Source organism: Columba livia, chromosome Z, assembly GCF_036013475.1.
Source record: "Columba livia isolate bColLiv1 breed racing homer chromosome Z, bColLiv1.pat.W.v2, whole genome shotgun sequence".
Taxonomy (NCBI): domain Eukaryota; kingdom Metazoa; phylum Chordata; class Aves; order Columbiformes; family Columbidae; genus Columba; species Columba livia.
The window spans coordinates 57,076,422-57,099,828 of NC_088642.1; the positions used below are offsets into that span (position 1 = coordinate 57,076,422).

The window sequence follows — 23,407 nt, forward strand, 5'->3', positions numbered from 1 at the left end:
GTCACCTTGCCATGGCCCTCTGATACGGCAGGTTTTGTGGCAGAGAAGAATGGCAGGGCTGGTTGTGGGGGCACAGGAACCTCGGTGGGGTCGGAGCCACTTTGTTCTCTGCAGATAGGTGTTAATGGGCATCTCACAAATACCTGACTGGGGAGTACATCAGATGGAGCCAGGCTCTTCTAGTGGTACACGGTGATGGGAGCACTGCGCACAAACTGAAACATAGCAGAATCCACTTAAACATAAGAAAGCACATTTTTACTGTAAAGGGGTGATGCACTTCAGCAGGTTGCACGGAGAGACAGCGGTGCCTCCATCCTCGAGGACACTCCAGCCCCAGCCGTTTCGTCCTTGGGCAACAGTCCGGGGCCGACCTCGCTCCGCGCCGGGGGTGGGACGGGCCGCCCACCCGGGGTGCCCAGGGGCCCTCCCCGCCCCTCCCCTGCCCTCCAGTGGCTGCACTCTCCTCCCTGCGCCCCGCCGGGGTGCCGAGGGGCTGCGCTCAGCCCTGCCGCCGCCGCAGCCCCGGGCTCGGCGCGGCCGCGCCCCCGCGCTCCCGGCCTCCGCGCCCGCCCGCCCCGCCGCCGCCAGCCCCGGCTTCCCCGGCGCGGAAGATGCTGCGGCTCTGCCTCCTCGCCGCGCACGGTAAGCAGCGGCGGGGGACGACGCTCCCCGCCAGCCCGGGGCGCGGGGTGGGCACTGCTCCGGGGTTGGCGGTGGCTCCCACCCCGCGGCACCCGGGCCGGCCGTGCAGTGACCGGGACTCGCTTCTTCCTTGCAGCTCTGCGGCTCGCCGGGGCCGCCTTGCTCTCCCCCGGGTCGTGCGCCTTCGAGGACAGCGCTTGCGGATACCAGTGGGACTACGCGCATCTGCCCTGGGCACTGCACGGGGAAGGTAGGAGCGTTGCTGTGTACAGCCCAGCACCAGGCGTGCAGCTCCCCTCGGGCATACAGCCCACCGCCCGGCACCGCTGTTGCCCCACGGGCGCCGCTGCTGCCCGCGACCGCGGTGGCGGCGCGCAGCGCTCCGCGGGTGGCATCCCGGGGTGCCGCTGCCACCCGGCGGGAACGCGCCGCTGAAGCTTTCCGGGGAAGCGGCGGCCACCAGAGTCCTCCCGTGTGCAGTTTCGGTGTCTGGGTGTCAGTGCCGGGACAAGTGATCGGCAGGCGCTGCGGGGAGCCGTCCGGGGGCTCCAGGCGCAGGTCTCTCCGCAGGTTTCTGCAGGATGCCTCAGGAACCGCCTTCCTATTGCTTTCACTTTCTGTTGGGAAAAGGTGTATTTTAGCAAATCTGCCGTAGTTAATTTATCCTCTTCCCAGAAGATAACACATCTGTCAAATTCCTATTAAGCTGCATTTATTTTTTTCTAAATATATTTTCGGTTCTATTCTAGAAGTGGATGCATTTTCAGGGCAGGATAAAATCTTTTTGAACAGTATCTTTACAACACGTTCAGTTACGATTTTTCTCTATTGTATGATACCTACAGTTCGATAGGAAAAAGATAAGCATTAGTCTTTCAGTTAATTAGATTTCACTGAATGCCATTGAAAGAGAGAACAAAATCCTGTCACTGTACAGAGTTTCCATGCAAGTGTAACTCCTGTTAAGTTTCTAGTGTAGGCTCCCATTTTTGACAGAATCAGTATGAACAAAACAAAGACAAAACAAAATTAAATACAACATGGTTATAACTGTGTAATAAAATAATTTAGTTTTGGTTATGTTTTGGCCACAATGTCATTCATTAACTGAAAGTTGTGCCCACACAGTGAAAGAGGATATGTATTTTCAAAGGTTTAAAGGTCCAAAACAGGTGCCAAGAATAATGAAGAGATGAGTACAGATACAAAGAGATAGACACTTTTTATTACCCCTCATCAGTGCTCCATTCAAAACTGGCTGGTCCAGTTTTATCATTCCACTTGTTACTCAGTTGATAATAAAGCTTTTTTCTTTTTTTCTGATTTGTACCCAGTTCTTACATCTGCAAAGCAAGTAATCTTTAATTGTTAATGTTCAGATTAAACGTTAGTGTTTAAGAATGTACAAAGAGTGTTAATTTAGAAAAGGCTGTCAGGATGTTCTGATTAAAATAATTGCTTTTTTCTCCTTTTTTAAAAATAATTTAAAGATACATAGATTTTTTTAATATACTAGTGGAAATTTAGTAGCCGTCTCTGCTTTCCCAGCTATGCCTTTTAACACCATGCCCCCTTAAGCCACCGGTCTTGGAAGCAGCACTTCTTCCTTGTGATTAATGGGGAGTGACATGGTCGTGGTACTGATGCAGCTCCAAGGGACTGTAAGATTGTAGGAGTAACAACTGCAGAAATGGATGTGCATTGTGTTGTGCACATCCTTGCTACAGTGCTTCAAGAAACAGGGAAACTATCAGAGATTTGGATCAGCAGCAGACTACTTTTTGGCCCACGCAATACTATCTTGCTTGTAGTAGTTTGATTTTTCTATGTGACCATAAGTATCTACACACCTTCTGTCATTGTATGTCTTGTTTTTCAGAGATATATAACTGAACTGTTAAACCCTGGGAGGATATGTGGTGTACCACCTCTCTTAATAGGCATAGTTCTGTCAGCATTTCCATCATAAGCCTTTTCTCTGCAGTCTGCAATTTAATCATAGTAAGTCATTCCATGCAAACATTTGGCACACAATGTATTAGCCTCTTCAGAAATACATTCATGGAATCATAACTAAATCTAGTTGAACATAGTTCATTCAAATCTATGTAGCAGGTGTGCAAAACCAGTCTTCCTTAGATGCTCTTTTTTAGCTAGTAAAACCACGTTCCTTTCGGCAGCACTGGGTCCTGGTATTTGCAGGTTGGTGTACGTCAATGTGGTAATTTACTGGGACAACAGAGAAAGTTAAGGATGGGAGTGGCAGCTTAGTTTTGAATTGTTCGCTTCTCCTTGCATTGCTTCAAAATTGTTATTTCAAAATATTATTTGTAATATAGAGCTGTATACAGCGGTCGTCTTACAGGGATTATCTGACTTGCAGTACAAGTTCTTTCATCTTCTAAATCTCTCAATAGTGAGATCTTGTGCCAAACTGTCAAGATGATGTAAATATAACTAAAGTCCTGCCCAGAAATTTCCACTCCATACTTGAAAGTTTTCTGCCCGGTTGCCAAGGAAGCTGATATCTTCTGAAGAGCAAGGCACAGAAAGGAAGAGTGAGGCTAAATTTTACTTTTGTTTACATCTATGCATTCCCACTTAAACCAGTATGTTTCTATGGTTCAACTGCTTTTTAAAATGTTCCTGGCTTCTCTTGAGTATTCTGGTAGTTCTGGGATAAGAGATTTTTTTTGTGTGTGTTTAATTTAATCACTTTTATTATTGAAAACATTTTGATTTTTTTTAAAGTTGAAGTTTTGATACCTGTAGTTCACTGGCATTTTAGGGCACATTTTAGTTGTGTGTAAAAGGAAAATCAAAATAGTCAATGCTGAGACACGTAACTATTTCACACTTTACTGCTTTACTCTAGACTGGCAAATCTGGCCTTGAAGAAGTGGATGTTTATGGGATACCAGCTACACAATAAACAAATCAGGCATTTTACCATAATATCTGTCATGTAGACCTTGGCTCCCATAAACTTCTGCTTCACTGAAACCCTCTGTAAAGCTCAAGCTTTCTCACATGGCTCTGAATTCATCAATAATACCTTCAAGTATAAACATCAAAGTGCGCTTTTTAACTGTTAGCTTTTTGAGTCAGTCATCCGCTAACTTGGTGTTTGCATTTTAGAACTGTAATGATTTTTAGCAGATAATTACTGTGCAAAGGAAAATGTACAATATTGAAACAGCCGAGGATATAAACTTCTTGTGAGCTTACCCATGGCTGAGAAGCACGCCCAGCTGAGGTCATGGCCCAGGCTGGGTAAATATAGCATCATGCTTGAGGCAGCAAGTTTCCTAATGTGCCAGTTCTGTTTTCAGTGTCAGCTGGGAAATCCTGTGCAAACGTGATGTGCTTCATGAAGTGGGTGATTGTTGGATACCAGCTACACAAGAAACACAGTAATGTTGTTGCTCAGGAAAAGGGTATCATCACATAATTCTGGTTCTGAAATCTGATGAGCAACAGATGAATTTGTGTGGGATCAATGGACCAATGATGAGCTCGGCAAGTATTAAGTGATTTGCTAGTACACATAAGCCAAGGTGTCAATGGTCAGTTTTAACTTCAGAGGTATAGGCATGCTCCCATAAATATTCCTGCGTTCTTGATGCCTCTGAATGGATAATCTATATCTTAAAATCCAGATATGGAATATAAGACAAAGATCAAAGTCCTTGGACTCAACTAATGGATGAGAAATTTAGAAAGCAGATCTATATTCATCACGACTGTGGTATAAATATTTAGAGATAGTTGAGGAGCTAGAATTCCATGTTGCTTACCACTAACACCTACGAGTATATGTAGCATGAATTCAGGTCTAGTTATGTTGCGGCATAAAGCTTTGCAGGTACATAGTGGCTGGTTTCCACAGGTATTCTGTGTCAGCAGTATTTGCTGCAAGGGAAACACCTTCCTTGTCCATTTTAATACATGCTGTCCAACTTTGTGTGATAAGATTTAATCAAATAATCTTGAGATTCTGTTTAACCAGAGGACCCACGTGCTTTGTAAGTTTAATGATCTTCTTCGCCAAGCAGATTACTTTCTTCACACTTTAAACCAAAGGAAAATGCTATATGTAGTAGGCAGTAATCGTGAGTAGAGTAATAAAGCCATGTAGACCCCCTTGAAACAGGAGTAGGAAACACAGCCTTGTGTCAATTGTGGCAGTTCTGCAGGGTTGGATTTTGGCCTTTTTTGTTTTCCTCACAGCTCTGTCTAGCACAGAACAAGCCGTAACCTGACTGTGAGAACATGCTGTTCATAGGATTATTACAGATAAGTTTCGTTAGACAAAATAATTGTAGCACATCTTTTCTGTGACTCTGGACAATGTTTACATTTTTGCCAAGAATAGCTGTACAGCATTTTGTGTGCCTGTGTCTGTGGGTATGTTTGCTTCTCCCTTCATTTTAACAGAGACCATTTTAATAGAGCTAGAAATAATGTGCATTTGTCTGTGCATCTGAAATAATGTGCATTTGTCTGTCAGCTCAAATTTGCACTAATGAAGTTTGCACTAATGAAGTTTGCTGTGCTACATCTGTTTGCCTGGATTTAACCATGAGATCAGAAATTTCTCTATTACCATTGCAAAGTATAGGGAAGATAGGTTGTTTATATGAGCAACGTGTTCCAGAAAGCAAGTTATCATTGTTAAATGTGCCCACACACTGGCAATTGCATTCGTCTTGGAGCTATTTTAGTAGTGGTGGCAACTGGTTTTGTACAGTTGTCTCCTTATCACATTTACTCTTCTGTGGAGTGTTGTCAAACAACTTTCCATGTCTATCCGCTATAATGAGCTATGTGGCACTGAACTGCTAAAGCTATAACTGGTAGTTGATACAGCCATATGCATCTGGCTCTCACATCATTATTGGCAGCTTTAAATCCAAATTTTGTGTGTGTTGCTTTCCTTCTAAAATTCTGGAGGTGTGTATTGCTTCTAATTTCATGTCTCCAAGTTTATATTTTAATAGTATATGTTTCAAAGTTTTTAATTATGTTTTATCTTCCTGCACTATTCCAAAGGGCACTCATCCTTAAAAAGAAATAGATTTCATTCAGATGAGTGATGTAATAAATAATGATGTATTTTAAAATATGCTGATTTTCTTCTCCTTAAAACATCCCTACTTTTTGCTGCATTAGTCCAAGACTGTTTCTGTGACACACTCAAAATGGGCATCCACTGGGTAACAGTTTATGGTAAGCAGGTAAGCAAGCAACATCACTGACAGCAGCATCAGGAAACTGAAATTTGGCTTCTGGTACATACTTATCACATAGCTATGCTTCAAAATGGTTTTAAAATGGAAAATTATTTCAAGAAGCACAACAGCCATCCCAGGGCATCAGATAAGTCAGGCATGAGAGCAGCAGCATAAGGAATCTCAAATCTAAACATGGCCTGCATACCATCTAAATGGCTTGTATTTACAGCTGTGCCATATGACTTAAAACTGACCCCTTTTGACCTAAGCTCTCTCATCTTGAATGCCACACCATTTGGTTGTAATATGCAGAGTAATGAAACAAGTAATCGCTGGTGATTGTAGATTTTGTTGCACAGCAAACGCAGTTCATTTATTATGTGGGTTGTGCCCAGTTACAAACCTATTGGCAGATAGATTGGCACATCTGTAGTCTCAGTTTTCTTTCCATCTATCTACAGTACTTTCCTGTACATAGGAAAGTAAGCAATTTGAAAATGTAGAAAAGGTGTAACATTGCTGGCTTTGTACGATCCTAAAGGTGTAACATTGCTGGCTTTGTACGATCCTAAGGTGAGACAAGCGGTCTTACATGTTTTTGCTTGTGTAATTGGGAACAAAGTAGAGGGTAATTCAGGGAGACTTGCACCAGCTTGTACCTAGCTGCAGCAGAACCAGGCTGGCATACCGCAATGCTCGCTTGCTGGCAAGGTTTTCAGCTGATAAGTTACCCTGCCATGGAACCTTACTGGTTTGGCTCTTGCAAACCTGTAGGCTGCGCATCTCTGCACCGAATGCCATTTGATGGAGCAGAGAAGCCATTAGAACTGGCACACAGTCTGTTTTGCCTTGACCTGATAATGAAAATGCTTGTTATCCTGTGCAAAATAATTGCGTTTGGAGTGTCAACCGTCCTTCCTAGTCACTCCCAAGGGAAAAAAAAAGGCGAACTCTCACATATTGTGATGCACTTAGACTCTTGTGGTGTTCCTATTTCTCCTTCACCTTTGGTGCAATTTCACCTGTGCACTCCACTTTGACTACTCATCCACGGCGCTGGTGTTAGGAACTCATTTCTTCGTGCTATTCTCTTGTTCAGTCTGTCAACAGCAGCTTAGTAGTACCATGTGTGAGTAGTATTCAGCCTTGCTACAGCCTTTCCCTTTTCTTGCTGATACCATCAGGAAATCAGACATTCTGCTTGCACAGGTATAACTTCTGTCCCAGGTGTTTTGGCAGTAGCATTTATACTTAACTATGACCAAATTACTTTTATTAGCATACTTTTTTGCTCATCTTCAGAGGCAGGTCTTGTGCAAAAAGAGATGTCCAAGAGCACTTTACGTTCACGGAGGTCTTCATCACTTCATCAGCAGCTGCCTGTGCATGACACTTTCAATAAGTCTTGGCTTTCCATTTGCAGAGGGAGAACAAATGAATCCTAAATTGTTATTGGTGAGTCACTGTGTGAGAGATGAGTTTCAAAGCATTCCACAGGATAGTACAGTTCTCAGAAGTGTATTTTCACATACAGCTGTTAGCGCTTCAGTGGTTAGAGAGTGAACAAGCTATTTTAGTGCAATTTACACTGAGCTGTGGAGGCCAGCCACAAGAGAAGGACAATGGCTGTTATAAAATTCACAGTTACTGAATATACCTTCAACTCCTGACAATAGACTGGGCTTTGTTGTTTTGCATGAAACATGAAAACAGACATTTACCACTAGAATTTGGAAAAAAATGAATTAAAATGCAGAAGGGCAAAAGAGTGTTTGGGAGGCCAAATCACCTCAGTCAAACAAATAACTTGCATGTAACCCCAGAGTAAATCTTATTCCCTCTAGGTAACAGGGTTTGTTATTTGTTAGTAGGGTGGAGCCACTTGGATGGTTCTCTACAACTGATATGGATCTGTAAACCACATTTAGTAAAAATTATATTGCAGCTTCACATTTCAAAGTGCTGTACGTTTACGTGGAAAACTAGCTGGGCACATCCCAGTCCTGGGCTGGAAGGTGAGGTGAGGCTTCCCCCCTGAAATCACAGCTGCTGTGGCTGGCTCTGGTGGAGATGGATAGGGCCCAGGACTGGGAAATCAGTCTAGCTTTTTGAGGTTATTTTCTCCATTAATAGGAAGTTAAAGACTATGTTTTAGGCTGCTGCTATAAACAGAATGGATACTGACCTTGCAAATATTTATTGCTGAAGTTTGCTAAAATACAAGTACAAACATACAAAATCACTTGCTGAAAACAGCTAGAAATATTTTGAGTTTTATGAAAAAATGAAATACTTAAATGAATGTAGCTGAAGCGTCTTTTTAGGAATTTTAAGGTGCATGCATGGTGTAAGATGTTATATCAGTAATACCACTACTTTGTGTTATTGTATTTATTATACTACATGTGTAGTCATCTAGAAAATGAAGAGAAGAGCTAATAATTTGCCAGTTCATTTTTTTTTGGAGGGAAGGGAAGGTATTGTCAGCACAGAAAATTTTCAGTATGTATTTTGGTCAAGATCTAATGAGGGTCAAGATCTGTAGTGAGGAAAAATAAGCTAGCATTTGTGCTTAAGTGTGACCACGGGCATTTCAGGAGCATTTCTAGTGGTGAAAATGACCTATTCATCTTGCATATGGTACAGACTATTCGGAGTTACAATAGAATCAGGCTGAAAAAGCCCTAATAGTCTTATTATATAGGATGCTATCAAGTGAAAATCTTTGAAAGCTTATTGAATAAAAAAGCCCAAACTAGTCACAACTAGTTGTTTTGTCTTTTCTTTTTTTTTTTTTTTTTTTTTTTTTCCAGTTCTGCCATTATACCTTCTGAGATTTTTCATCCTTAGACACCCTGTGTAAGAGCAGTACAGGCAATGCCATGATTAGTTGACTGACTAAACTTATCAAACTGGCTCAAACCTTCTAGTGTTGCATCTGAAGAAAAAATGCTTTAAAAAAAAAGAGAGATTGATCCTTTTGGTCCCTTCCAACCTGGTATTCTATGATTCTATGATATTTTCCTTTAATATTTCAGTTTTTACTGTCTTAATATTACTTTGTAGCAGTAATGCTATAGAAGGCTAGATAGATAAAAGGTCAGCATAGTTATCCCTGTAACTTCATGCAATTCTTTGATTACTTAGAAGCCTTTATATCATTTGAACATATTTTATTATTCACATTTAAAAGAGTAAGGATCTTTTGCCCTGTCCTTCCCCGTGTGTCTAGGCAGCCAAAGATTCAAGCCTGATTATTTTAGTCCGTCTTCATACAATAATCAAAGATTCCTGCAATTTTACCTAACACTATCGTGCCCACCACTTTAAAAATGCTCTTTGATTAACAGACTCTTTCTTATACACTATATGTCTGTTCCTCCAACACATTTTCTGTTGGCAAACATGGCCCAAGATCAGTATATCAGACAACTCTCATAGTCTGAGTAATTGTGTTGGTCTACTTTGAATGTTCTTTTAAATAGATGTTTTCTCTGATAAAGTATGAGCTACATGTTACTAACACTTTGCTCAGTTCTGAAAACCTTGCACATCCTAGTATGAAAATACCATGAATCACAGTAATTAGATTTCCATTTGAAATATCAGCCAAAGTCTTCTGGGAAACAGTCTTCATAGTTTTCAATTAGTGAACAATTAAAATACTTAAAGCAGCTTTGTTGTGACTTGGTGAGTTTTTTCATATTTGCTGGCCCATAAACTGTATTTCATGTTAAAAATCCAGGAAGAGCTACAGAAATGGAAGGGCAGATTATGTTGTTGTACACAAAACCATAGTGAGATTTGAGGTTTGGGGTTTTTTTTTGTGTTATATCATAACAATAAATCAATACTGTGAGACTGTTACCTTATCTGGCACTCAGTTGAACAAAGGTTGAAGGAGGCTTCTGTGTGACAGAAGCTACTAGATTCAGCTTTGGAGGCATTTGTGGCAAAAGGTCATGGCTAAAGGGTAAGTAAGGCAGATAATCCTACCAGCTTTGTGAAGATTTCCTTGTTTTCTGATAATATCATTAAAGATCGTGTTTTAATGCACTGTATCTAAGAACAAAGTTTAGATTAACTAATGAACACTTTTCTCCAATAAAGCTCTAAGTGCTCCACAGAGGGCTTTCTACTTGCAGTAGAAATCCTCAGCTAATGTATAGATGAGTTAAGTATACTGTCCAATGTGACTCTGTAATTCTTTGTTAGATCTTGTAATGAAAATGTATCGCCTTTCATAGGCCTGTTTTACATTTGCTGAGCCATGTTTCCTCCAGCCTGGAACATCGTTTTTTGCTTTTCAGTGACTATAATGGACATGGTTTGAGAAGCCTCTTGAAGAAGGCTGATGTCAGCAGGTAGGGTGAGTACCTGTCTGGAGCAGGAAACTGTGAAATACAGAAAGAATGCAAACATCATTCTAATGGCTGTCTCATCACTGCAGGGTTAGATGAAGAGGTTGTGCCTGGCTATGAGATTCCAGGCTTGCTTCATACAGGTAGCTGGAAGGCAAAGTCACTTCTGAGTTAAAAGTCTTCTTGGGTACTGCAAGACTCGTGAGCACTGGAAGGTCCTTTGGGAGCACATTCCATACTGTTTATACTGCAGCAAACTGAAGTGCTCTGATTGTTTTCCATCATATTGCAGAAGAGTCATCTGTTCTTCTGGGCATAGTTTGAGCATGGCAGGGTGGAAGGGAGCCATAAGTCCAAGGGCTATAATGGGGGAACACAGGTTCTTCATTGCATGGGTTAGGGAGAAGATGTGTCTGAGAAATAACATAGAGAGTCTGAGTGGGCAACAGATACTTTTTTATATCCATGCAGCTATTGGGCCATGCCACTAATTTCCTAGGAGTCAGTAGTCCTGCCCTCAGGAAAAAGTGCCTGTCAGAGTTAAAACCCATGAGTTCTGCCTTAATATTTCTTCCTTCTATTTTTGCAGAGTGATGATAATTTGGTTTGTAGGGTATCTTCTTTGGAAATCAACAGTGCTGACTTCCCTGGGAGGTATAGATAACACTCTGACTTTTCCCTGACTCTTAATTTCTTGTTTCACAAGTTGGCAGGTCTTGGATGGCACAGCTTTATTGCAATGACTGGGTATAATAGCACCTCAGCCAGAAGATTTTGGATAGCATCTGGATTTTTTGAGTTGCCTCTGATATGCTTTCTGTATTCAGAAATCTCTGGGCTTGCTCAAGTTTATATACATACTGGGGAGCAAATACATAAATACAGTATTGGGTGTTAAGGTCTCCATCTAGAAAATATAAATGGAGGGAAATACAATAAGAAAACCCATTTTATTTTCCTTTAAAGAAAGAGGCATGTTGCCTCTCATAAAGGAAGTTAGAACTAATGAGTTTAACCAATGTGTTCTGCATTTAAAAATCTGAGGCAACAGTGATGATGATGATGATGATGATGATGATGATTATTATTATTATTATTATTATTACTATTGGTTGTATTACTACTGATACTTGCAATACTATATTCTTTGAGATACAGTTACTCTGGGAAGTCAACTCATGTTGCTGATGGGGAAGGCAGCATGAGTTGCAGCCGAGGTGTGGGTGATATGAAAATCGAGCTGTTCTGTGGCATGACTGCTCTCTTACTCCTTGTGTGCTGCAGGTGGACAGTAGAAATGCCCAAAGGCATACTTAAAAATTGTTTTCAAAGAGGATAAAATTAATTTATCTATCTCTTTTGTGTATAAAGGCACCTTAGCTGAGATCAGTTTCGAAATACAAAATCTGAGTTTTGAAATACAAAATCTGAGATCGAAATACAAAATCTAGGGTTCTCTTGCTGGAGAGCTAACTAGAAATTTAGCTGCTGTAGCAGTGTAAGCAACAAGAAGCTGAAGAACAAGGAAAGAGGCCTTCCAGTCTTAATTAGGAACTTTTTCCGATGCTTTTAGCACCTATTTACATTTCACATACTTGGAAGATCTGTTTGGTACTTTTTTGCTTGTTTGACTTTCTGTGCCTGTAATATCGTCATAAAAAAACACCCTGATGGAGTGTGGACTGGATGAGCAGAGGTGAGGTGAGGATTGAAAACTGACTGAGTGGTTGCGCCCAGCCCAGAGGCTGGTGATCACTGGAACAAAGTCTTGTTCGAGGTCAGTTCCTAGCAGTGTATCCCAGAGGACAATATGAGGTTCTATCCTATTAAACATCCTCATTAATGATCTGGATGATGGGTCAGAGTGTACCCTCAGCAAGTTTGATGGTGATACAAAATTGAGAGGAGTGACTGATGCATGGGAGGATCATGCTGGCCTCCAGAGGGACCTCAACAGGCTGAAGAAATGGGCTGATGAGAACCTTGTGAAGTTCAACAAGGAGATGTGCAAAGTCCTGCACCTGGGGAGGAACAACCCTGTACAATAACGTATGCTGGGGGCTGCCTAGTTAGAAAGCAGCTTGGCAGAAAAGGATCTGGGGGTCCTGGTGGACACCAAGCTAACCACGAGTCAGCAATGTGCCCTTGCAGCAAAGGCGGCTAATGGTGTCCTGGGCTGCCTTAGGAGGAGTGTTGCCAACAGGTTGAGAGAGATGATGCTATCTCTGTTCAGCTCTGGTGAAACCCTGCCTGGAGTTCTGTGTCTGGTTCTGGCATCCCCAGTACAAGAGAAGAGATGGGTGTACTGGGGGGAGCCCAATGAAGTGTCATGAAGATGATGGAAAGACTGGAGTATCTGTCCCTTGAGATGAGTCTGCAGGAGCTGAGACTGTTCAGTATGGAGAAGAGAAGGCTTAGAGGGGATCTTATATGTATATAAATAAACACCTGAAGAGAAGCTGCAAAGAGGACAGAGCCAGACTGTTTTCAGTGGTGCCTAGTGACAAGACCAGAGGCAATGGGTACAAACTGAAACACAGGATGTTCCATCTGAACAACAGGAAACACTTATTCACTGTGAGGGTACTGCGAGGTGGTGGAGTCTCTGTCCTTGGAGATATTCAAAAGCCATCTGGACATGGTCCTAGGCAACTGGCTCTAGGTGGCCCTGGTTGAGCAGAGAGGTTGGACCAGATGACCTCCAGACTGTCCAACCTTAACTGTTCTCTGATTCTGTGTTCACATTTTTGACTGAAAGCTACGAAAAGCCATACTGCAGTGGTCTTTTGGAGAGATCGCCACCACAATGAAAAGCCTGAGAATTTCTGGAGCTTTGTAAGGTAAGAATTAAACAGAATAGTCACACGTATGTGTACATATCTGAGTCTGTTTATGTGAATGTATATATGAAATCTCTGCACCTCATCCAGGAGAAGAAATTAGAGTTTGTTATAGGTCTCCTGTTAAATGAAGGATCTCTTAATTGTTTTAACAATGTATGGAGAATCTATTCCTTGCTGGCTTTTTTGAGGCTTGATTATCATGTAGCTAAGATTTTCTAAAGCTCATGGCTGCAAGATTTCATAGGAAACAGATAAACTAAGAGGTAGCGCACTCGAATTTTGAGGAAGGTCTGTTCTTCATAGTTTCCTGTTTCTTTTGAGGACTTCTGACTATTATCTCGAGGAAGCTTTAGCCAAATAGTTCCCCTCCACCTAATCACTCTTGGCAGATCATTTTGCAAATGAACCTTCTTGACTGAACCTACTGTCTCACAGCTCTTTAGCCAAAGTGATCTGAGTTCATTCAAGGCCATAAGACAGAGTTGACAGTAATTGGCGTAATTGTTTAGTGAAGTCAGCAGGGAGGCAGAGGAATGAATGGATATGGACTCTGAGTTGCTCTGAGCTCATCAAAATAGTTTCGGGCAAGTGCTGAAACAGACATAGATGTCTGCACTGTCCTGTGTCTGTTTGGGAAATAGAAGCCTTAATTCTCCGAAGCCATGTATCCCCAAGCTGATCTGCTGTTCTATATCAGTATTTATTACTGTTGTCTGCTCTTAGCAAATCCCTTTTTCTCTCCTTCTGCCATGTGCCAGGTGCCTTATGTAGAGAGAAGTGTATTCCCTGCCTTAAATATGTGCACACTTGAGGCAAGCAGTCACAAAAATTTACAAGCTCTAAGTAGGGGCTGAAACCAGAAGACCAAAGATCTGGAGACACATTTGCATGTGTCAAGCCATGGTTCACAATCTTCCTGAGACCTTTTTCATGCCAGGAAAATTAAATATGAGTACCCAAATGCTAGATGACAGCCAGTTTTGTCTGGTATGATGGACATTGGAGCCATTCTTAAGAGTGCAGTAGAAAATTTACTCAATACAGGCAGCTATTAGTACTCCTCAGGCTTTGAGCCATAGCTTAAGCAGCAGTATATTCCCATAGCTGTGAAAGAATTTGGAGCCTTCACAGTAATCAGAAGATCAATGGTTGTGGTTATCCTAAGTGTAAGCTGATTTGTAAATGTTTAAATTCCTAAGTCCCCTTATGGGGATCAGTAAAGGCTGCCTTGAGTGCTAGAGTACATACACATACACAAATGAAAACTCCAAGTACAAGCATCCTGGTAGCCGGATTTTTAAAGTGTACCCAATATAGCTACAATAAATATGTTTGAGAAAACTGGATTAACTTCATTTTTTTTCCCTTAGAGATATGCCTCGGAGACATGGTAACATCCAGGGCACAAACAATGATAAAATCTGTCCGTGTACAGAATAAGTCTTTTAACAAGTCTATCAGTGAATGGTTTGCTTAGCACCTCCAGTTGCATATTCAGCTTCACAGCAAACTACTTGTTAAGATCTTCATATATATCCTTGAAAACTTACATGTTTCATTTTAAGCTGTTGCTTATAGCATTTCAAGTAGGATGTCTTGTAACTTTTAAAATATGCATACTTATAGCTAGGCAATGCTAATCCCAGATGTTGATTTGCATAAGATTAGTTGAAGTTTAATAACAAGCAGGAGAAATTCAAACACAGGAATCTTTTCTAGTTCTTATATAGTTGTTATTTTGCATTTTAATTCTTGCAAGGCCTTTTGCAAAGGCATTTCTTTCCTGGCCAAGAATATTCTTGGGTGCTTAAGTGGAAACATGAGAGGATTTATACCAATACCAGATTGTTCTCTAAATATAGTCACTTCCAGTGCTTATTTTAAACTAAGTGTCAAACTGGAGAGTTATTAGGGCAGTAACTGTAGTTTGTTTGAGAAAGAAGAGAAAACTTTGCACAGCGAAGTTGTCATATATGGAAATAAGATGAGTGGTATGTATAGTTTGGACCACCACATGTAGGTAAAAAGCAAAGAGCTGTAATCAGTGTTTTTATTTGAAAAAGCACTCATGAATGTGGAGTAGACATCACAGTTGGTGGGTGTTGAAGCCAAAAATAGGGTTATGTGATCAATCACCCCTTAGCAGCAGAGGACTCCAATAATCTTTTCTTGTGCTGGGTCAGCTAGATCTTTTTATGTTACACTTTCAAGGGTTGCTTAGCTTTTCTGCTGTTTATTTTTGATAGACCATTTTGTGGTTTTTTTTAGTTATGCATCTAGAAGGGAATTTGACTGCTCTGCCTTTTGTCTGCCTGCAAGTTAGTTCACTGTTCTTAAAAGAAATAACATAGTTGCTTACTGCAAGATTACTTGTGGCACCCACTTTTCAGCTTAGGTATCTCTGTTGGCTACTCAAGAGAGAGAAAGTGGGAGGAAAAAGGAGCTCCAGCTTAAGCGCAGAGCAGTAGAACTTTCAATGTAAGTCCATGTCTTGAAAATATTCAAATGATTCTGTGAAAAGAGAAAAAAAACCCCAAAACCTTAACCTTTGAAACTTGCTGGAAAGTGGAATTGTTGCTTGCTGAACATCTGCACTGGCCTCTCTTGAGGTCTTTTCTAATTTGATGATTGTACCATCCTAGTTTTTGTAGCATTTATTGTATTGTACTGCAGGAAACTCCCTGAGAGGGAAGGGTGGCAGTCTGAAGGGTCCTCATAGTAATGCAGCACTCGAGCCTGATGGAACAAGGCAGCCTGTAAGATCTTTTGGAGGGCGATGTTTGCAGGCTGTACCTGCACAATGTGTCTGTATATTTTACTGGTGATCCTGCTGATGCACTGCTGAGGAGGTTGCAAGATGTGCATGAGAAATCTGCTGTAAGATTTCCATTAGTGCTCCTATGGTCACTGTTACCTACTGTGCCACCTGAAGGCTACAGAACAGCCCTGCAAGGGCACGGATGAGAGTCTAGACTGATAAAGATTATCTCAAGTCATGAAGGCACTACATAGTTAGACCACAGTAAATCTGTGGAGAGAGGGATGCTGAAGGAGTCTGGGGCAAATAGGAATTGATATGCACCATGGAATTTTTTATACTTAACCTGGAGTCATGGCTCTGCTTTTCAACCTCTTCAGCTCTTCCAATGTTTTGTGGAGGTGAATTGCCAAAAAACAAAGCTTAAAATTTTTCTCGGAAAGCTGAGAGAATAATAAAAAATATGAAATGCTGAGTCCTCTGTTCCAACTGATTCTGCTGTCCACCATCTCCAGCTGATAATAACAGCCTCTGCCAGCAATGTGTTTGCAAGCACCCATAATCAAAGAGCAGTAAGCTGTAAGGAAGAATGGACCTGCTCTGTGAGAACTTCAGTAAACATCAGCAAAAAGCATGAGTGGGTTATTTCGCTCCAGACTGTTATTCTGGAGGTGAGTACACTAGCTTATTCCCTGGTCAAATTCAAATCAAACTGATGACATAGGTATTACTCCAAATAATTGACTTTGCCATCAGCTTCAGAGATGACTTTTTTTTAGCTAACATTAGTTGATTTTGAAATGCCAGCTACAAGGAAGTACACTATAGTAATTGCTTTATTCTCCTATCCTACCAACTTATTTCACAATTGCATTCATATTTAATATCATACAATCATAGAATGGTTTAGGTTGGAAGGGACCTTCAAAGATCATCTAGTCTAAGCCCCCCGCCATGGGCAGGGACATCTTTCACCAGATTACGTGGCTGAAAGCCCCATCCAGTTTGACCTTGAACACTTCCAGGGTTGGGGCATTCACAGCTTCTCTGTTCCAGTGTCTCACCGTCGTCGTCATACAAAGTCCAACCTAAATCTCCTCTCTTTCCATTTAGAACCATTGCCTTTTGTCATTTCACTACAGGCCTTGGTAAAAAGTCTGTCCTCATCTTTCTTATAAGCCCCCTTTAAGTACTGGAAGGCTGTGATAACGTTTCCTCAGAGCCTTCTCTTCTCCAGGCTGAAAAACTGCAACTTTCTCAAGTCTGTCCTCACAGCAGAGCTGTTCTAGCCCCCTGATCATTTTTGTGGCCTCCTCTGGCCCCTCTCCAACAGGTCCGTGTCTTTCCTGTACTGAGGACTCCAGAGCTGGATGCAGGACTGCAGGCGGGGTCTCACCAAAGCAGAGCAAAGGGGCAGAATCACTGCCCTCGACCTGCTGGCCACGTTCCTTTTGATGCAGCCCAAGACACAATTGGCCTTCCGGGCTGCAAGCACTCATTGCTGGCTCATGTCCAAACTTCGATCCACCAGTAGCACTGAGTCCTTCTCCTCAGGGCTGTTCTCAATCCTTTCATCCCCCAGCCTGTATTGATGTTGGGGATTGCTGTGACCTAGGTGCAGGACCTTGCACTTTGTCTTGTTGAACTTCATGAGGTTCGCACAGGCCTACTCCTCAAGCCTGTCAAGGTCTTTCTGGATGCATCCCTTCCTTCAAGCAAATCAATGGCACCACCCAGCTTGGTGTCAGCTGCAGGCTTGCTAAGGGCGCACTCAGTCCCACTGTCTATGTCATTGATGAAGATACTAAACAGTATTGCTCTCAGCTTGGACCCTTGAGGTACACCACTCATTACTGGTTTCCATTTGGACATTGAGCTGTTGACTGTAAGTTTTTGGATGTGGCCATCCAGCAAATTCTTCATTCATCAACTAGCCCACCCACCAAATCCATATGTCTCTGTGTCAAAGATTGTTCTCAATATCTGAGAATTTTCTGAGTTTAACAAATGGCTGCTAGTTTTGAATATCCTAAGTAATAGTAGACTCGTCTTGACCATGCTCCGAATTTTATTGAGTCTCATTTCTATATTCAGCTGTGCCATCATGTTTCTTTAATAGCTGGAACAGAAATATACTACAGCAGAACTGTCTGAGGAGTACAGTTTGGTTGCAGTGGAATTTGTTTTCTGTTTGTTTACGTACTTCATTAATAGGGTGATGTCTGTTTGCATGATCTGTTGCCCAGGTTGCCATATGTTGTCATTGTATGGCAACACTTGTGCACAATAAGACCATATACAAACTAGAATGGCAAAGTTTCAGCTCTTCTGGAGCAGGAAGTATACTTCTCCTTTTCGATGAATTTTTACTAAAAGGCCACTGAGGCTGAATTCTAGCACCTGACTCTGAGCTGTTGTGGAAGGGCATTCAAAAAGCCAAGGTGTAGTTTTGTTTGAAGATTCAGGCCATGATGCTGCAACAGAAATCTCCATCATTGCTTCTGCAGAAGAAATAAGTGGTAATGTTAACCAGACATTGTGAAAGTGTGCCCAGTTTGGTTTATACCACATTTGTATTCATATAACCAGGAACTCTGGCAAGAAGGGTGAACATCTTTAAAAAGTAGCCCACAGTTGCTATTCAATAAGAATGGCTAACTAAACTATTTCATTGTCCCATCAAAAGTCTATGTATTCTTTCTCCCTGAAAAGAAAGGATATATATTTCAGAGGGAAAATGTGCCCAGAAGGAAATTCTTAAATTAGGGATTTTGGATGCCCTGGAGCTTCAGCAAACAAGTCAGGAAGGTAATGAGCCTGACGGCAGAGGCTGTGTTTGTGCAGCGTGCAGGCCTCTTTGCCACAGAGTTATCCCTCATCATCCGGCAGGCAGCCACAGCTTTTGTTTAGTGTAAGAGATAATTTATTTTGTGCTTATAGTTTCTATCCAGTGGCCCACTGGGAATTCCTCAGGCCATGATTAAACAAACTTTTCAGTTGATCTTATTTTCTTTGCACTTCGATGCAGAATTTAAGCCCTCATATACTACTAAATTACTTATGGATGGGGGCGCAAAGAATTAACTCCAGGTGTGTTCTCTCATGGAATAGCTAAGCCAAGGATGAGCTACTCAGCTCTGTTTTCAGTAAGGCTCTGTGGGTTTAATTTTCTCCTGACTGGGCTTCACATGGCACAAAGACGTAGAGGAGGAAAGCAGGTTTAAAATTCATTGTATGCTTCCCCTGCTGGGATCAATCTGTGTTCTCCTGAAACAGCTTGGGACACAGGTCTGAGAGCAGCTGGCAAGCAGAGCCATTTTCCTCCCCAGAGAGTTACAAGGACAACGGCGGGCATGTCTTGAGGTCCATTTCCTGACTGTTAATACTCCTGTATTTTGCCTCGAGAGTCGGAAGCATCACAAAGAAACAATCCGTTTATTTGCAACATGCAAAAGATATTGCAGACTTTGATTTCTTTTTAAAAGCCAGCATGGGAAAAAAAGTATTGTGTAAAAGAAGATAAAATAGAGCACTTTTAAAAGCAAGGAAATGACTGTGTAAATGAATATCCCTGCTTGGTTGTTTTCTTTGTGTTGCATGGTGTATCTCTTGCTCTCTAAAACATGTGTGTTTTTTTGCTTCTTAAGAATTTACAGGAAATTTAGTTACATATTTGCATTATGTATTTTATTGATTCCCGCCCCCCCCCCCCCATTAACATTTTTCTTTTAAAAATGAAAACAACAAGAAGAAGATAGTAATAGCAAAGTTCTGGTTTGTAATGATATGGTGAAATTACATTTTCCTGAATTCTGAATGTGAAGATTTTAGGCTTTAGATGGTTGTTGTATACTCGGTTGGCTTGGATCACCTTCTTGGTAGCATTAGAGACCAGACTTCTGAAGACTGGTGTGTGAGACCTTGTGTTTTCCTCCCTTGGAGCACTGCAGTTATAGGAATATTGGCTCAGTATTTCGGCCTATTTCAGTATCACGCATTAAAACGTTGTCTTTTTGGTTCCCCCCCACCCCGAGTTCCCAACAGGCATAAGTATTTCCCTTGTTTTCCAAGACAAAACTTGGCAAGCAGCTGGTCTTGTGGCCTAGCTTACTCTCAGCTTTTAAGGTGTGGAGGAGGAGCGGCAGCTCTGGGAGTTTCATGGTCTCTGTGCTGTGGAAATGGGTCTTTCTCCTTCTCCACAGTAAAGGCAGAGCCTGGGGACCATGTCAGAAAGTTGCACTGGTAAAGGCTTCTTGGCAAACATCTTTTGTGTGTGAGTTGCAGAGTGGCTGTCAATGCTATTTGAGTTTATAGCTTGGAGCAGAGGCTGGAAAAGACAATCCTACACCCTCTTTTTCCAGAGACCGGTGGCACATGTGTGAAATTTGAACTGAAAAGAAAGGTTGTCTAATCACTTGTTAACTTTTAATAAGGACTGAACTGCCTCTGTCATGCCAAAGATGTCCATTGATACTTCCTTGGCAAGTACAACTGTGAGTTTCTTCAGTAAACAACGAGCTTTCTCTGCAGGCAGCACAAGTTTCTGACTCTGCAGGGTAACAGGCAAAACTGGTGGGAGCAGCTGCTGGCACAATTTGAGACTTGAAAATCTGTTTGCTGACAGCAGAAGGCAAGTTGGCCTGTCCTTGCCAGTGGCCAGCCGGGCTCGCCGGGGTCCGGCCAGAGCTGCCGAGCGTGGGGAGCAGTGTATGGGAGCGCTCAGAGGCACCCAGAGACAGCTCCTGGCTCCAATTTCCCCCAAAATGCTTCGTGTTTGCAGAAAATACTTTTTCAGCAGAGAATTCACTGTTCCTGGGGAAACTGTAAACATACAGAAAATGTGTTGGGACCAGTGCTGAACCTGTTCGTTGACACTGTATGAACTTTGGTAACACCTTCAAGCATTCCAGCATTTGCCTTGTCTCAAATAACTTCCGAACTATACTTCATGGCAAAGCCAACACTAAAAGGCTTTCTCAGAAAAACTGGACTAAGGACTGTTTTTAGAAAGACCACACAAAGCTTGGCAGATAGAGCAAAGTTATTTCTGCAGGGTTTATTTTGTGCATAGTTTATTTTTATTTAGGAAAAGTACAAGGCACATGCTGTTCGGTCGGGATCATCTGTTGATAGAGTGGATACCACAACCAGCTCAGGCTGAGAAACAGCAGCAGGGGCTCAGATGGCTTGGGGTGGAGCATCTCAGTGTGCCTGTTTAACACTTGTTTCTTCCCCAAGTGTCCATCTGTGAGCACTGTTGGGTACTAACAGCAACCTGGGAGGATGTGCGTTCAGAGCTGCTGTTGTCTTCTGGGGTCCTTTAATTACACTCTGAGGAATAAATGGGGGGGCACATTGCAAGGGAGCTGCTCCCTATGGGTAGTTTTAAGTGACCAGTGAGATTTGGCAGGCCAAGTGCACTGAAGGAGGTTAATCTAAATAGTATTTATGGATTTACCTGAACTTCATTAACATCTGTGTGATAGCCCTAGCATATTTAGGATGCAAAGTAAATAGAATGAGGCACAGTGACCTTAATAATTGTTAGGGGAAAAAAAAAATCTAATGAAGGCCCATGAACTCTAATACTTTGGAAAGATTTGACAAACTTTTACTTACTTTAGCAGTGAAATGGGATTCAGTGAGGATATTCTGAAGGAAACAGTGTCATGAACTGGCAGGGTCAGATGGATAGATTTTTTCCAATAACCGGTTTATATCTCAAGTGCTATTTCTGTCTGGGTAAATGTGTCTTATAGCGCAACTGAGGTACGCTAAATGCCCTTGCAAGCAAATGCCTGGAGCTAATACTGGATATTCACTGGAATTATGTTGCAGTAAGTGCTAAAATTCACCAAAAGTTTCAGTAGCTTTTCCCTTCCAAAATTAACTAGAAAAAAATGGAAACATTTGGAGCCTGTGTTAAGAATAAATTCTGAGCATCTGTGATGACAAGTGTCCCTGGGCAGCTGGGGAGCGTGTGAAGGGACTGCCTGAAGGATTTTGTTTGTTGACCATTGCCTAGTAAGGGGAAGCAGAGAGACCACCACAATGTGACGGACATGTGAGGAATGGACAGGGCCAGCCAGATGGCAGAGCCCTGTGCATATTCTGGGTGACATCTGATGGCCTGAGATGAATTCAGATATGTAAGGTAGTTCACTGATATGGACTCAGTCCAGAAGAAGGCTTTGACTGGTTTAATTAAAACACAAAGCCAAGGGAAATGAAAATGTATCAGAACTCTCTTGATTATGGTCAGCAGTCAGATAACCTGTGTAAAGCAGAATATTTGTTCCTAAATCTGCTAAATGCGTAAACATTTATAGCATTCATTTCTATCCATTTCTTCCTGTTCTCTTATACTGGAGTTTGCACTAGGAGGTGTCTTTTCTTTTGATACCAAGTGATGCTTGTAAACATAATTCTGGGTAGTCCAAATGTCTCACTGTGAGCTGAAGCTCCACAACTGAATCTCCTTGCGGTGGTACTAGAGATTGCAGCTACTGAGGCAGAGGGGAGGGAGCCATTGGGCATCAGCCCCTCCCCACAGCATTCTGCAAAATACTTTGGGATATTCTGAATTTTGAGACCAGCAGTAAATGTATCAATGTGCAGTTTTCTATAATCCGTGTAAAAACTGGAAAGTCATTCTGGGGTCAATAAGTATATTCATGTTTCTCAGAAAAAAAAAAAATAAAAAAAAATCAGAGCAATCTTTCATTCCTGCCTTTTAATTTGTAGCATTTCATATTTTTAAAATCATCCACTCAACAAAAAGGATAGAGAGCAATAACTGAAGAAGAAAAAACAAATCTCAGAGAGTAGCCTTGGTAGGTTGAATTCCAGGCTTTGTGGGCTGTTAAATTAATTTCTTGTTTAATTTTACCAGTTTTAACAGTTTCTGTTTAAGGGTACTCAGCCAGAAGTCATCACTTATGTTTGTTGAAAGGAGAGCTCTTGTAGGTTATGACCCTGTGCTCAGCTTCCAATGAATGTACTCTACCATGGAGCATGGACATGTATAATGTGAAGTGTACTTTCTGCTTCAGGGGATGAGGCATTATACTTAAATGAAAAATCCTTTGGCAAACATCTCTGGATAGCGGGTATTTGATGCCTAATGAAGTGGTAGTACAACAGGTTATACTTAAAGCTCAAATGGCGAATGTGGGTTTCAGGATTAAATTTACAACTACTTTATCTTCCCTTAAAATGTGCATAAGATGTTTTAGAGGTTACAGTTATCTAACCTGGGACTATTTTGATAAACCCTTGAAAATCCCCCATCTCCAGTTTTGTGTATTTTGGCTCAGTATGTCTGTACTTGCACCCATCCTTAGTTGCTACCAGCTGCTTGCCAGGCAGGAATGATGTACAGGACTGAAAGCCTTAAGGCATCCCTGGTAAACTGAAGGTGCTGATGTTGATCTTTGAAGTGGCTAACGGCTGGATGCAGTTTTGCAGAGTTCCAGGAAATATTAAGCATGATCCTGGTGTTTGTGATGTTCAGTGTCAGCAGATGTGTTCCTTGGCTGCAGGTTTTGTGGCTGCAGACATTGAATC

General features: G+C 41.8%; 1 protein-coding gene across 2 annotated transcripts in view; it reads left to right on the forward strand.

The window, feature by feature from the left end:
- The first annotated feature begins 448 nt into the window (after nt 1-448).
- The window catches only part of MAMDC2 (MAM domain containing 2), a 64,669-nt gene continuing 41,710 nt past the window's right edge, over nt 449-23,407 (forward strand). Inside the window, exons 1-2 of one of the 2 annotated variants that reach the window (XM_065045963.1) lie at nt 449-645; nt 782-895. In XM_065045963.1, coding sequence (XP_064902035.1) covers nt 615-645; nt 782-895 — 145 coding nt within the window. In that variant the 5' untranslated portion in view covers nt 449-614. The remainder of the gene's footprint in view (nt 646-781; nt 896-23,407) is intronic. The other variant, XR_010468973.1, reaches the window with a different exon arrangement.